Source organism: Pan paniscus, chromosome 18 (assembly GCF_029289425.2).
Source record: "Pan paniscus chromosome 18, NHGRI_mPanPan1-v2.0_pri, whole genome shotgun sequence".
In the NCBI taxonomy this organism is placed as follows: domain Eukaryota; kingdom Metazoa; phylum Chordata; class Mammalia; order Primates; family Hominidae; genus Pan; species Pan paniscus.
In genome coordinates this window covers 36,025,603-36,041,394 of record NC_073267.2, presented here as the reverse complement: position 1 = coordinate 36,041,394, position 15,792 = coordinate 36,025,603, and the positions used below count along the sequence as shown (strand labels likewise).

The 15,792-nt window shown below is 44.5% G+C and overlaps 1 protein-coding gene across 1 annotated transcript; it reads left to right on the top strand.

Annotated features, from left to right (window-relative positions):
- Positions 1–923: 923 nt before the first annotated feature.
- On the top strand, positions 924–6,985 carry LOC129394272 (large ribosomal subunit protein eL15-like). Its single transcript, XM_055100188.2, is given in 1 exon segment — positions 924–6,985. A coding segment is annotated over 1 exon segment (600 nt). The 5' UTR covers positions 924–1,954; the 3' UTR covers positions 2,555–6,985.
- Positions 6,986–15,792: the final 8,807 nt, after the last annotated feature.

Sequence of the window (15,792 nt, the reverse complement as noted above, 5' to 3'; positions counted from 1 at the left end):
GATTCGCCTCCCTCAGCCTCCCAAGTAGCTGGGATTACAGGCATGCACTGCCATGCCCAGCTAATTTTCATATTTTTAGTAGAAATGGGGTTTTGCCATGTTGGCCAGGCTGGTCTTAAACTCCTGACTTCAGGTGATCCACCTGCCTCAGCATCCAAAGTGCTGGGGTTACAGGCATAAGCTACCATGCCCAGCCTTGGTTAGAATTATTCACAGGGTCAGGTATGACTACCACAACCTTCAATGAGGAGATTGCAGAATTCTTCTCTGAAATTCCTGGCTTCAAATGATCCTCCTATTGGCTTCCCAAAGTGCTGGTATTACGGGTGTAAGCCACTGCACCCGACCAGTATATCTTTTAAAAGAAACATTCAGGGAACAAAAAGGAGCTCTCAGAAATTAAGAAAGCAAGAAGTAAAAAAAGAAAAGGGAAGAAAAAATTGCTGAAATCTTGCAGAGATCAGAGAAAATGGAGAACATTAGAAGGTCACACAAAAAGATCCCACATCTACATAATAAGCATTTCAGAAAAATAAAACTGGCAAAACACGGGAAAAAAACTGTAGATGAAATAATAAGAGAAAAAATTTCAGAACTTACAGGTGTGATAATTTTGCACTCCAGCCTGGGTGACAGAGTGAGACTCTGTCAAGAAAACAAAACAAAACAAAACAATTGACCATAGATGTATGGGTTATTTCCAGACTCTCAATTCTGTTCCACTAATCTATATGCCTATCTTCCTAACAATACCAAACTTTTTGATTATTGTTGCTTTGTAGTAAATTCTGAAGTCACTAAGTGTGAGTCTTCCAACTCTGCTCATTTTTCAAGATTGGCTGTTGGGTGCAATACCATGTGAATTTTAGGTTTGAATTTTCCAGGTCTGCAAACAAGGACGTTGGGATTTTCATAGAGATTACATCAAGTCTATAGATCACTTTGGAGTAGTATTGCCATCTTAACAATATTGAGTCTTCTAATACATAAACGTGTGTTTTTAGAGATATATAGCATGGCATTTAAAGTAATCTATCATGATCTGTGTAACTTCCTTTAAAGTATTTCAACAGACCACAATAAGATATTACTCTAATTGTGCTAGAATGGCTATAATGGAAAAGTAAACAACAGCGTCAAAAAGGAATGTGGGTTCTGGTTTGTCTTCCTCTCCCTAACTTCATGTCTAGCTTTTTTTTTTTCTTTGAGATGGAGTCTCGCTCTGTTGCCAGGTTGGAGTGAAGTGGCACAATCTCGACTCACTGCAACGATTGCCTCCTGGGTTCAAGCGATTCTCTTCCCTCAGCCTCCCAAGTAGCTGGGACTACAGGCACCCACCACCATGCCCAGCTGATTTTTGTATTTTTATTAGAGACGGGGTTTCACCATGTTGGCCAGGCTGGTCTCAAACTCCTGATCTCAGATGATCCACCTGCCTCGGCCTCCCAAAGTGTTGAGATTACAGGCGTCAGCCACTGTGCCCAGCCCACAGTTCATTTTTGGTTTTGTTTCTTCCTCCCAAGAGTGTCTTGGGTACTTTGACTCCCTTTTATTCCCCTATCAGTTTTGGAATCAGATTGTCAAGTTCTACAAAAAAAAAAAAAAAAATAGCTGAGCTTTTCATTGGGATTACATTTGATCTATGAATCAATACAAGAGTTGGCGCCTTCAAATCTAGGCTCTTCCAATCAATGAACATGTATATCTCTCCATTTATTTAGGTCTTCTTTACTGTCTCTCAACAAAATTTTTAAATAGTTTTTATAGAGGTTCTGTAAGTCCTGTATGAGATGTTATATCTTACCAGGTACTCCCTGGGTACAAGAGGGAGAGTTGCTTTTCACCCTTTTGAACTGTTTGAAGTTTTTTCTAACCGCATGCATATATTTTTCAAAATAAAAATTATTAAGATTTTTGGCCCTTCTGTCTGGCGGCAGCAATCAGGTAAGCCAAGATGGGTGCATACAAGTACATCCACGAGCTATGGAGGAAGAAGCAGTCTGATGTCATGAGCTTTCTTCTGAGGGTCCGCTGCTGGCAGTACCGCCAGCTCTCTGCTCTCCACAGGGCTCCCCGCCCCACCCGGCCCGATAAAGTGCACCAACTGGGCTACAAGATCAAGCAAGATTATGTTATATACGGGATTCGTATTCTCCGTGATGGCCGAAAATGCTCAGTTCCTAAGGGTGCAACTTACGGCAATCCTGTCCATCATGGTATTAACTGAAGCCTACAGTTGATTGCAGAGGAGTGAGTTGGACGCCACTGTGGGGCTCTAAGAGTCCTGAATTCTTACTGGATGGGTGAAGATTCCACACACAAATTTTTTGAGGTTATCCTCGTTGATCCATTCCATAAAGCTATCGGAAGAAATCCTGACACCCAGTGGATCACCAAACCAGTCCACAAGCACAAGGAGATGCGTGGCCTGGCATGTGCAGGCCAAAAGAGCCATGACCTTGGAAAGGGCCGTAAGTTCCACCACACTATTGGTGGTTCTTCCCGGGCAGCTTGGAGAAGGCGCAATACTCTCAATCTCCACTGTTACCACTAATATAAGTAAAGTTTGTAAAACTCATACCTAATAAACAATTTAGGACAGTCAAAAAAATTACTAAGATTTTTGAGCCAGGTGCAGTGGCTCAAGCCTGTAATCCCAGCACTTTGGGAGGCCGAGGCTGGCAGATCACCTGAGGTCAGGAGTTCGAGACCAGCCTGGCCAACATGGCGAAACCCTGTCTCTACTAAAAATACAAAAATTAGCTGGGTGTGGTGGTGCACAAGTGTTATTCCAGCTACTCAGGAGGTGGAGGCAGGAGAACCGCTTGAACCCGGGAGGCAGATGTTGAAGTGAGCTGAGATTGCGCCACTGCACTCCAGCCTGGGTGATAGAGTCAGACTCCATCACACAAAAAAAAGAAAAAACGAAAATAAATTATTAACATTTTTGAATCAGCATTCTATTATCATTCTTTATACATCAAAACTGTAAGTAGGCATGCAGTGGAAAGTCTCTCTCCCACTCCTGGACCTATTCACAATATTCCCAATCCTTCCTTCTCAATAGGTAATGGCTATAAATTAATATCTTCTTTATCCTTCCAGAATTCTTCACACACATGTCCTTAAATGTATACTTTCTCTCGTCTGAAGATAAATGCCATAGACTGTGTGTCTTTTTGCAGAATCTCTTGCAAGACTCTGTGAACACAGTGAGAAAACATGGACCCAGGAACTGTGTTCCTTACATTCAGCTGGAGCTGAGTCTGCAAGTCCCAATGCATGCCAATAAAGAAAGTTCTGCAGGCCAGGTGTGGCGGCCCATGCCTGTAATCTCACCACTTTGGGAGGTCAAGGTGGGCAGATCAACTGAGGTCAGGAGTTCAAGACCAGCCTGGCCAATATGGTGAAACCATGTCTCTACTAAAAATACAAAAAATTAGCTGGGAGTGGTGGCATGCACCTGTAATCCCAGCTACTCAGGAGGCTGAGGCAGGAGAATCACTTGAACCCGGGAGGCGGAGGTTTCAGTGAGTCGAGATTGTGCTAGCCTAGGCGACAGAGCAAGACTCCGTCTCAAAAAAAAAAAAAAAAAAAGGAAAGCTCTGCAGAGTTCTCCAAGGTTACACTCTGTTCTCTGCACTACACCCCCAACTTTTTTTTTTTTGGTTTTTGAGACGGAGTTTCACTCTTGTTGCCCAGGCTGGAATGCAATGGTGTGATCTCGGCTCACGGCAACCTCCACCTCCCAGGTTCAAGCAATTCTCCTGCCTCAGCCTCCCGAGTAGCTGGGATTACAGGTGTGTGCCACCACGCCTGGTTAATTTTGTGTTTTTTAGTACAGACAGGGTTTCACCATGTTGGCCAGGCTGGTCTCAAACTCCTGACCTCATGATCCGCACGCCTCGCCTCCCAAAGTGCTGGGATTACAAGCGTGAGCCACTGCACCCGGCCTGCATTGCCCTTTTTAATTTTTGATCACCATTTATTAAGTTACAAAGAGCCAGGCCCAGTGCTGCGCTAAGCACTTTACATATTTGGCATGTTTTCTCTTTTTTACTCCTTCCAGCAGCCAGGGCCTATGAACTTACAGAAGGCATGGTGCCCAAGGCCCACAATACTTTTAGGGCCCCATGAAAATGTTTTACTTCTTTTAAAATCAGAAGAAAAAATAAACATAACCCTGCCTTTATTACATATATATATTATCTTTAGTTTTTAGTTTTTGGTATTTTTGAGCAGGAGCTCTGGCGCCCAGGCTGGAGTACAGTGGCACAATCATGGTTCACTGCAGCCTTGACCCCCTGGGCTCAGGCAGTCTTCCCACCTCAGCCTCCCGAGGAGCTGGGACCACAGGTACATGCCATCACTTCTGGCTAATTTTTATTTTTTTTATTTTTTGTAGAGAAAGGGTCTTGCCATGTTGCCCAGGCTGTTCTTGAACTCTTGGGATGAAGTAATTCTCCCACCTTGGCCTCCCAAAGTGCTGGGATTTCAGGCATGATCCACTGCACCAGGCCTTGTTATATTCATCCTTGTACTAACACGGTCATAAAATATGATTTAAAACACTTTTTTCTTATGGAGGAAGGAACCCACCAAAAAAATCCATGTGACTGAGTGTGGTGCCGGGTGCCTGTAGTCCCAGCTACCAGGAGGCTGAGGCAGGAGAATCACTTGAACCTGGGAAGCGGAGGTTGCAGTGAGCCAAGATCATGCCACTGCACTTCAGCCTGGGTGACAGAGTAAGACTCTGTCTCAAAAAAAAAAAAAAAAAAAAAAAAAAAAAAAGGCCAGCAGTGGCTCACACTTGTAATCCCAGCACTTTGGGAGACCAAGACGGGTGGACCACCTGAGGTCAGGAGTTCGAGACCAGCCTGGCCAACATGGTGAAACCCTGACTCTACTAAAAATACAAAAAATTAGCTGGGCATGGTGGCGGGTGCCTGTAATCCCAGCTACTCGGGAGGCTGAAGCAGGAAAAATCATTTGAACCCAGGAGGCGGAGGTTGTAGTGAACCAAGACTGTGCCACTGTACTCCAGCCTGGGCAATAACAGCAAAACTCTGTCTCAAAAAGAAAAAAAAAAAGAAAAAAAAAATCATAATGTGGCCAAACCAGCAACCCTATGACATGGGTACTATTGCTATGCAGTTTATCCAAGGGAGGAAACTAAAGTCTGAGAAGTGATTTAGCCCAGGTCAGGTGGCTGGAAGGGGTGGGAACACGGACTTGAACCCAAGCCTAGTGACTCTAAAGCTCTTATGCTGGGCCACTCAGCTGAAGAGACTCCAGTCAGCACTTTCCTATGGAAGGGACGTGTTTGGTCACAACTGGGAAGTTGTACCCCACAAAAGAAGGCTCTGGGGAAATGTGATACAGTCTTCACATATTTTAAGGGCTGTCATGTGGAAAAGGATTAGCTCTTTTGTGTTACTTCCCAGGGCTGAGCTAGGATAGGTGGGGTGTGTTGCAGGAAAGGTAGGGTGTGTGTGTGTGTGTGTGTGTGTGTGTGCGCGCGCGTGTGGGTGTGCGTGTGTGTGTGTCTCGCTCTGTTACCCAGACTGGAGTGCAGTGCAGTGATCACCACTCACTGCAACCTCCGCCTCCTGGGTTCAAGTGATTCTCCTGCCTCAGCCTCCCGAGTAGCTGGGACTACAGGCAGGCACTACCACACCCAGCTAGTTTTTGTATTTATAGTAGAGATGGGGTTTCGCAATGTTGGCCAGGCTGGTCTCTGGCTCCTGACCTTAGGCGATCCGCCCTACTCAGCCTCCCAAAGTCCTGGGATCACAGGCGTGAGCCACCGGGCCCCACCAGGAAAGTAGATTTTGGCCCAGTGATATAACAAACTTACTGGATGTGATAAGCCCACTGTCAGTGGTGGTTTATTCTTAAGATCAAAGATGTGGAGTTTGACCCCAGTCACAGACAAGAGCATTGTAAACAAGGCTGTATTGCAGGGGATTGCTCCCTTGGGAGGGGAGCTGGACAAGAATTTGATGAATTTTTATGTCCCTTTCAACTCTAAGATTCTATGTTTGCAGGGCCCAGCACGGTGGCTCACGCCTGTAATCCCAGCACTTTGGGAAGCCAAGGCGGGCAGATCACCTGAGGTCGGGAATTCGAGACCATCTTGGCCAACATGGTGAAACCCCGTCTCTACTAAAAATACAAAATTAGCTGGGCATGGTGGCGTACTCCTGTAATCCCAGCTAGTCGGGAAGCTGAGGCAGGAGGATCACTTAAAGCCGGGAGGCAAGGGTTGCAGTGAGCCTGGATAGCGCCATTGCACTCCAGTCTGGGTGACAAAGCGAGACTCTCTCTCAGAATAAAAAAAAAAAAAAAAAAAAAAAAAAAAAAAAAACTATGGTTGCAAATAGCGGCAGCTCAGCAGTGTAGAGTTGAATTCCCCACCAAACCAATTTTACCAATTGTTATTGAGCCTTTTTATGTACCATTGGTGGGAGTATGAATGGATACTCTTTTGAAAGTGTTATTTGGCAGTATTTATTAAAATTTAGACTGTTTGGGCCGGGCACAGTGGCTCACGCCTGTGATCCCAGTACTTTGGGAGGCTGAGGCGGGCAGATCAACTAAGGTCAGGAGTTCGAGACCAGCCTGACCAACATGGTGAAACTCTGTCTCTACTAAAAACTACAAAAAGTAGAGCCAGGCGTGGTGGCTCACACCTGTAATTCCAGCACTTTGGGAGGCTGAGGCGGGCAGATCACCTGAGGTCGGTTGTTCGAGACCAGCCTGGCCAACATGGAGAAACTCCGTCTCTACTAAAAATACAAAATTAGCTGGGCGTGGTGGCACATACCTGTAATCCCAGCTATTCGGGAGGCTGAGGCAGGAGGATTACCTGAATCTGGGAAGCGGAGGTTGTGGTGAGCAGAGATGGCGCCATTGTACTACAGCCTGGGAAGCAAGAGCAAAACTCCGTCTCAAAAAGAAAAGAAAAAAAAAAAAAACTACAAAATGTAGCCAGGCATGGTGGTGGGTGCCTATAATCCCAGCTACTTGGGAGGCTGAGGCAGGAGAATGGCTACAACCTGGGAGGCGGAGGTTGTAGTGGGCTGAGAATGTGCCATTGCATTTCAGCCTGGGCGACAGAGTGAAACTGTTTAAAAAAAAAAAAATGTCGACTCTTCAGGCAGGGCACGGTGGTTCTTGCCTGTAGTCCCAGCACTTTGGGAGGCCAAGGCGGGCGGATCACGAGGTCAGAAGTTCGAGACCAGCCTGGCCAATATGGTGAAACCCTATCTATACTAAAAATACAAAAAGTTAGCTGGGCATGGTGGTATATGCCTGTAATCCCAGCTACTCGGGAGGCTGGGGCAGGAGAATCGCTTGAACCCAGGAGGCAGAGGTTGCAGTGAGCCGAAACCGTGCCATTGCCCTCTAGCATGGGCAACAGAGCAAGACTTTGTCTCAAAAAAAAAAAAATTTAAACTGTTTATACTTTTTGACTTAGCAATACTTTTTTTTTTTTTTTTTGAAACGGAGTCTTGCTCTACCGCCCAGGCTGGAGTACGATGGTGCAATCTCAGCTCACTACAACCTTCCCTCCCAGGTTCAAGCAAATCCCCTGCCTCAGCCTTCTGAGTAGCTGGGACTACAGGCATGCACCACCACACCTGGCTAACTTTTTTGTATTTTTGTAAAGATGGGGTTTCGCCACGTTGGCCAGGCTGGTCTTGAACTCCTGACCTCAGGTGATCCACCTGCTTCAGCCTCCCAAAGTGCTGGGATTATAGGCATGAGCCACTGCACACGGCCTAACAAACATACTTAATAAGTAAATCATGGAGTGTGTAGCAGGTGAGAAAGGCAGTGACGAGAACTTGCGATGCGGGGTGGAGGTGAAGGAGGGTTGCAATTTTAAGCAGAGTGGTCAGGGTAGGCCTCACGGAGAAGGTGATATTTGAGCAAAGCATTAAAGATCATGAATAGGACACCTCCCACTCTTGTTCTAAGTTGGAAATTCACCAGGATTTACTTTTTCCTTTTTCTTTGTTCTAGAGGCAGAGTTCTCACTATGTTGCCCAGGCTGGTCTTGATCTCCTGAGCTCAAGCGATCCACCCACCTCAGCCTCCCAAAGTGCTGGGATTACAGGTGTGAATCACTGCACCCAGCACTGGGAGACACTTGTGAGGGGCCTGGCATCCAGCAGGCTCTGAAGGACGGTCGCTATTATTGTTCATTTTAGTTCTGAAATGAACAGGAGCTCTCAAAGCGCTTACCTAAGGAAGATGTCTAAGAGCATTGCAGTTTGCAAATGAAGAGTGGGCAGGGTTTGGGTTATGGTAACTGTTTTATGTGCCTCCCCAGAAAGGAAACAAAGTATTTGGTCAGCGGGGAAGGTTTCCACCTGTGCATCCTGTTTGCCAGCGAGCCTGCCGGCCCCTGTGGCAACCCACCCATTGTGTTTCCATCAGCGTAACTGCATGTGGGAGGCTCCTCTGCACTCTCAGTCCTTGAAAAATCCCCCACAGGGCCTCCCCGATTAGGCAATGATAAAGCCATTGGTGTGGTTAGATCCCTCCTGGGACAGGATGTTAACAGCAGCTCCTGAACCATGGGAGCTGGTCCCTGTCAATGTCACGGAAACAGAACAAGAGGAGGCTTCAAAGAAATCAGTTGCCCGCACTCCCTGATTGCAACCAGGCCTTATCTAGTGCCTTTTAAAAATGGCCCTGACCCTTTCTTCTTATTTATTAAATTATTATTTATTTATTTATTTATTTATTTATTTATTTTTGAGACAGGGTCTTGCTCTGTGGCCCAGGCTGGAGTGCAGTGACTCGATCTCTGCTCATTGCAACCTCCGCCTCCCAGATTCAAGCGATTCTCCTGCCTCAGCTTCCCAGTAGCTGCGATTACAGGTGCCTGCCACCACACCCGGCTAATTTCTGTATTTTTAGTAGAGACAGGGTTTTGCCATATTGGCCAGGCTGGTCTCCAACTCTCTGGCCTCAAGTGATCTGGCCGCCTCAGCCTCCAAAAGTGCTGGGATTACAGGCCTGAGTTCCCGTGCTCGGTCTCTTATTACTTTTTAAAATGAGACAAGGCCCCACTCTGGTTTTGCCACGTTGCACAGGCTGGAGTGCAGTGGTGCGATCACGGCTCTCTGCAGCCTCAACTTCCTGGGCTCAGCTGATTCTCCCAACTCAGCCTTTCAAGTAGCTGGTACTACAGGCACTCACCACCACGCCTGGCTAATTTTTGTATTTTTTGTAGAGTCGGGGGGTGGTGTCTTGCCATATTGCCCAAGCTGGGCTCGAACTCCTGGGCTCAAGCGATCCGCCCACCTCGACCTCCCCAAATGCTGGGATTACAGGCATGAGCCACCATGCCTGGGCCCTGACCTCTTCTTCAGGGTAACAGATATCGGCTAGGATCTGCTGTGGCTTCTACGTTCCCTTAAGCAAAGAGACGTGCTTCTTCAAGGGGAGAGGAGAAAAAATAGATTTCAACCCAAAGCCAGTATAAGCACCCCAAGAGAGGTCAATAAAGTCTCAATTTGGAGGTGAGGAAAGCCTTTATTGGCGCCCAGGACATTGGTGTTGGGATTAGAGGACAGACTAGTGGGGTTTTGACACACACAAACGAAGGATGGTGTCTTAGGCACATGGCACAGCAAAGAAAAAGGCTTGCAGGCTGTAACTATGGGACATATTCAAGCTGTCCTAAGCAGTTCCTTTTGTCTGAAGTATCATGATAAAGAAAATAATACATAATAGTAATAACAAACATTCTTTATATGCCGAGACCACTTTTATAAAAATCATAGTAATAAGGGTAATTTAACACAATTGGCTGGGCACGGTGGCTCACGCCTGTAATCTCAACACTTTGGGAGGCTGAGGCGGGCGGATCACTTGAGGTCAGGGGTTCAAGACCAACCTGGCCAACATGGTGAAACCCTGTCTCTACTAAAAATAGAAAAATAAGCCAAGCATGGTGGTGCACGCCTGTAGTCCCAGCTACTCCAGAGGCTGAGGCACTAGAATTGCTTGAACCATGGGGGCAGAGGCTGCAGTGAGCTGAGATCAAGCCACTGCACTCAAGCCTGGGCAACAGAGCGAGACTCTGTCTCAAAAATACAAATTTAATATTATTGACTCTATCTTGTTTTCACTATGCTAAATTGTTTTTCTTTATTTTTGTATAGAGGCCACAGTACTCTTTTTTTTTAGAAAATGAATTTTTTTGTTATTGTTTAATAATTAAAACCAGCCAGATGTGGTGGCTTAAGCCTGTAATTCCAACACTTTGGGAGGCTGAGGTATGAGGATCACTTGAGGCCAGGAGTTCGAGTCCTGCCTGGGCAACAAAGTGAGACACCATCTCTATAAAAAATTTTTAAAATTAGCTGGGCATGGTGGTGCATGCCTGTAGTCCCAGCAACTCAGGAGGCTGAAGCGAGAGGATCAGTTAAGCTCAGGAATTTGAGGCTACAGTGAGCTATGATTATACCATTGCATTCCAGTCTGGGTGACAGAGTGAGACCTTGTCTCTAATAAATTAATTAATTAATAAAAATTTTAAAATTGAAAGAAAGTCTTACAAGTCTATAAGATCTACTGTCTGTTATGTCTATGTTTATATGTGCCATGAATATATAATATTTCACTATTGAAATATATTTTTAAAAGCTCTAATCAGTTGACTTAACCACTTAAATTGAATATTTTATCAAAAAATAAAAACTTTAATTTAAATATCTTTTAGTTCACATGACTTTAATAATCTTTAGTAAATAAAGACAGTTTTTCAATTATTAGTAAAATAAAAACATCTTCAGAATGTGAACATTTGGTGTAAATTAGACAAGTCTGGTATTGTCTTTACTAAGACCTTTCAGGTCCTAAACTACTTTTATAAATTTTTTTCTTAGACTGGGACTCACTCTGTTGCCCAGGCTGGAGTACAGTGGCATGCTCACTGCAGCCTCAACCTCCCTGGGCTCAGGTGATCCTTCCACCTCAGCCTTCCAAGCAGTTGGGACTATAAGCACGTACCACCATGTCTGGCTCATTTGTGTATTTTTAGTGGAGATCGGGTTTTACCATGTTGGCCAGGCTGGTCTCTAACTCCTAGGTTCAAGGCATCCACCAGCCTCTGCTCCCAAAGTGCTAGAATTATAAGCATGAGCCACCGTGCCTGGCCCTTCTATAATATTTTAAATAATTGTTGGACTTGTCTATTTTAAAGCCCTTAGATTGTAGATAAGGCCTGGGGATGTGTAGAATTAACCATGTCCCCTGCCTATCCTAAAAAGCATCATATATTATTGACATATATTATTACTGTCCTAGACTCTGTACCTGGTACATAATTAAAATTGCCTACCTCCTTAGTTTTTCATTAAAAATAAAAGTTAGTAATGGCTGGGTGCAGTGGGTCACACCTGTAATCCCAGCATTTTGGGAGGCCAAGGCGGACAGATCACCTGAGGTCAGCAGTTTGAGACCAGCCCGGCCAACATGGCGAAACCCTGTCTCTACAAAAAATACAAAAATTAGCTGGGCATGCATGGTGGTGCACACCTGTAGTCTGAGGTACTCGGGAGGCTGAGGCAAGAGAATTGCTTGAACCCGAGAGGCAGAGACTGCCTAAGAGTTAACATTATAATATATGTAATTAAAACTACTAAAGGAACAATTTTACATACAAAGGTAAAATTTAGTTTTTTAAACAAAATTTTCATGTAATATTAAAAAATAGTAAAAAAATTTTTCTTTGCAGGAGAGACAGATTCAGTTAGCCTCATACTGTCTTTATTGGGTCTTGTTTAAAACACTGAGTCTCACATCTGTTGAAAAATAAGTCTTTGCCTCTTGAAAATTTTTGAGTTATCGGCTAGGCGCAGTGGCTCACGCCTGTAATCCCAACACTTTGGGAGGCCAAGGCAGGTGGGTCCCTTGAGGTCGGGAGTTCGAGACCACCCTGGCCAACATAGTGAAACCCCATCTCTACTAAAAGTACAATAATTTGCTGGGCATGGTTGTGGGCACCTGTAATTCCAGCTACTCAGGAGGCTGAGGCAGGAGGATTGCTTGAACCCAGGAGGTGGAGGTTGCAGTGAGCCACGATCACGCCACTGTACTCCAGACTGAGCGACAGAGAGAGACCCTGTCTCAAAAAAAAAAAAAAAAAGTTGAAATTATACAAAGTACTTTTGGCCGGGTGCGGTGGCTCACGCCTGTAATCCCAGCACTCTGGGAGGCCGAGGCAGGCGGATCACCTGAGGTCAGGAGTTTGAGACCAGCCTGGCCAACATGGTGAAACCCCATCTCTACTAAAAATACAAAAAGTAGCTGGGTGTGGTGGCGGCTGTCTATAATCCCAGCTACTTGGGAGACTGAGGCAGGAGAATTGCTTGAACCCGGGAGGCGGAGGTTGCAGTGAGCTGAGATCACACCATTGCACTCCAGCCTGGGCGACAGAGAGAGACCCCGCAAAAAAAAAAAAAAAAAAAAAAAAAAAGGGAATTTCTTCAACCACAACGGAATAAAACTAGAAATCAACAAGAGAAAGAAAATTTTTAGATTCACAAATATACGATTATGTAGAAATTAACATAAACAATGAGTAAAATAAGACATCATAAAAAAATTTTTTAATATTTTGAGATGAATGAAAAAGCAGTACGACTTACCAAAACTTATGAGATGCAGCAAAGACAATGCTCAGAGGGAAATTTATAGCTGTAAACACCTACATCAAAAATGAAAGAGGGCGGGCGCGGTGGCTCACGCCTGTAATTCCAGCATTTTGGGAGGCTGTGGCGGGTGGATCACCTGAGGTTGGGAGTTCAAGACCAGCCTGACCAACATGGAGAAACCCCATCTCCACTAAAAAGACAAAATTAGCTGGGCATGGTGGCACATGCCTGTAGTCCTTGCTACTTAGGAGGCTGAGGCAGGTGGATCACTCGAACCCGTGAGGCGAAGGTTGTGGTGAGCTGAGATCGTGCCATTGCACTCCAGCCTAGGCAACAAGAGTGAAACTCCATCTCAAAAAAAAAAAAAATGAACACTTGAGGCCAGGAGTTTGAGACCAGCCTCAGTAATATAGCGAGACCTATCTGTATGAAAAATACAAATAAAAAATCTAGCCAGGCATCATGGCACATGCCTGTGATCTCAGCTACTTGGGAGGCTGAGGCAGGAGGATCACTTGAGCCCAGGAGTTTGAGGCTACAGTGAGCCATGATTGCACCACTACACTCCAGGTTGGACAACAGACCAAGACCTTGTCTCAAGCAAAAAAAAGAAAGACAGATCTCAAATAAATAATACATTCTTCCAACTTATATGATTAGAAAAAGATCAAACTATGCTGAAAGCAAGCAGCAGCAAAAAAACAATAAAAACTACAGTGAAGATAAATAAAATATAGTATTCTATAAAAGCAATAGAGTCATCAAAACCAAAAACTGGTTCTTTTACAAATCAGCAAAATTGCTAAACTTTTGGAAATACCGATCCCCCCAAAAGAAGAATGGAGATGACCCAAACCACTAAAATCAGGAACCAAAGATTACTACAACCCTTACAAAAATTAAAGATTATAAGAGAATACTATAAACAATGACATGTCAATTAATTGAATACACCTGGATGAAATGTACAAATTTCTAGAAACACACAAATTATCAAGACTAACCCAAGAAAAACTAGGAAGTCAGAATAGATCTATAACAAGGAAAGAGATGGAATTGGTAACAATTTTTTAAAGTTCTGTAAGGAAAAGCTCAGGACCCGATGGCTCCATTGGTGAATTCTACCAGGTATTTGAATAATTAAGGCCAATTCTTATTAAAATCTTCCCAAAACTAGAAGAGGAGGCAACATTTCTGACCCACTCTATGAGGCCAGCATTACCCTGATACCAAAGCCACACAATGACATTACAGGAAAAGGAAACTATAGACCAATGTCCCTTATAAATATAGATGCAGAAATCCTAAAGAAAATACTAGCAAATCAAATCCAGCAGCATAGAAACATATTATACATATGTGTTAACAGATGAGACTTATCCCAAGAATGTAAGGGTGATTCATTATAAGAAAATCAGGGCAGGGCGCAGTGGCTCACAACTGTAGTCCCAGCTACTTGGCATGCTGAGGTGAGAGAATCGCTTGAGCTGGGGAGGTTGAGGCTGCGGTGAACCATGTTTGTGCCACTGCACCCCACCCTGGGTGACAAAGTGAGACCCTGTCTCAAAAAAGAAAAAACTCAGCCAGGCACGGTGGTGCACGCCTGTATTCCCAGCACTTTTGGCAGGCTGAGGCAGGTGGACCATTTGAGGTAAAGAGTTCAAGATCAGCCTGGCCAACACGGTGAAACCCCATCTCTACTAAAAATACAAAAAATAAAAATAAATTAGCTGGGCGTGGTGACACACGCCTGTAATGCCAGGTGTTAGGGAGGCTGAGGTAGGAAAATTGCTTGAACCCAGGAGATGGAGGTTGCAGTGAGCCACTGCCTGGGAGACTGAGTGAGTCTCCATCTCAAAATAAATAAATAAATAAATAAATAAATAAATATTATTCACAACATTAATAGAATTAAGGGATAATGTAGAAAACAGCCTTTGACAAAACCCAACACCTTTTCAGGATTTAAAAACAAAACAAAACAAAACAACAACAATAACAACAAAGAATACTGAAATAATAAAGACCAGAAGAGAACTTCTTCAACAGGATAAAGGGCATATATAAAAAACTTACACCAGGCCAGGCATGGTGACTCACTCCTGTAACCCCAGTACTTTGGGAAGATTCCTTGAGCCTAGAAGTTTGAGACCAGCCTGGGCAACATAGTGGGATGCTGGCTCTATTTATTTATTTTTATTTATTTATTTTTTGAGACAGAGTCTCGCTCTGTCGCTCAGGCTGGAGTGCGGTGGCATGATCTCCTCTCACTGCAAGCTCTGCCTCCTGGGTTCAGGCCATTCTCCTGCCTCAGCCTCCCGAGTATCTGGGACTACAGGTGCCCGCCACCACGCCCGGCTAATTTTTTTTTTGTATTTTAGTAGAGATGGGATTTCACTGTGTTAACCAGGATGGTCTCTATCTCCTTGACCTCGTGATCCGCCTGCCTCGGCCTCCCAAAGTGCTGGGATTACAGGCTGAGCCAGCGTGCCCGGCCTGCTGTTTCTATTTATAGAAAGAAAGAAAAAGAAGAAAGAGAGAAAGAAGGAAGGAAGGAAGGAAGGAAAGAAAGAAGGAAGGAAGGAGAAAGAAAGAAAGGAAGAGACTTACACCATATGCAACAGTGAAAGGCTTACAAATTTAAAGATTTCCCCACAAAGACGAGGAACAACACAAGGATGCCTGCTTTTACCACCTCTTGTCAACATTGCACTTTAATGTTTTATTGATTGATTGATCTATTTTTTATTGATATATGAATGGATTTTTTTTCTTTTTTTATTATACTTTAACTTCTACGATACATGTGCACGACGTGCAGGTTTGTTACATAGGTATACATGTGCTATGTTGGTTTGCTGCACCCATCAACTCGACATTTACATTAGGTATTTGTCCTAATGCTCTCCCTCCCCACCCCCACTACCCCCAACAGGCCCCAGTATGTGAAGTTCCCTGCCCTGTGTCCATGTGTTTTCATTGTTCAGTTCCCACCTATGAGTGAAACATGTGGTGGTTGGTTTTCTGACCTTGTGATAGTTTGCTAAGAATGACGGTTTCCAGCTGCATCCATGTCCTTGCAAAGGACATGAACTCATCCTTTTTTATGGCTGCA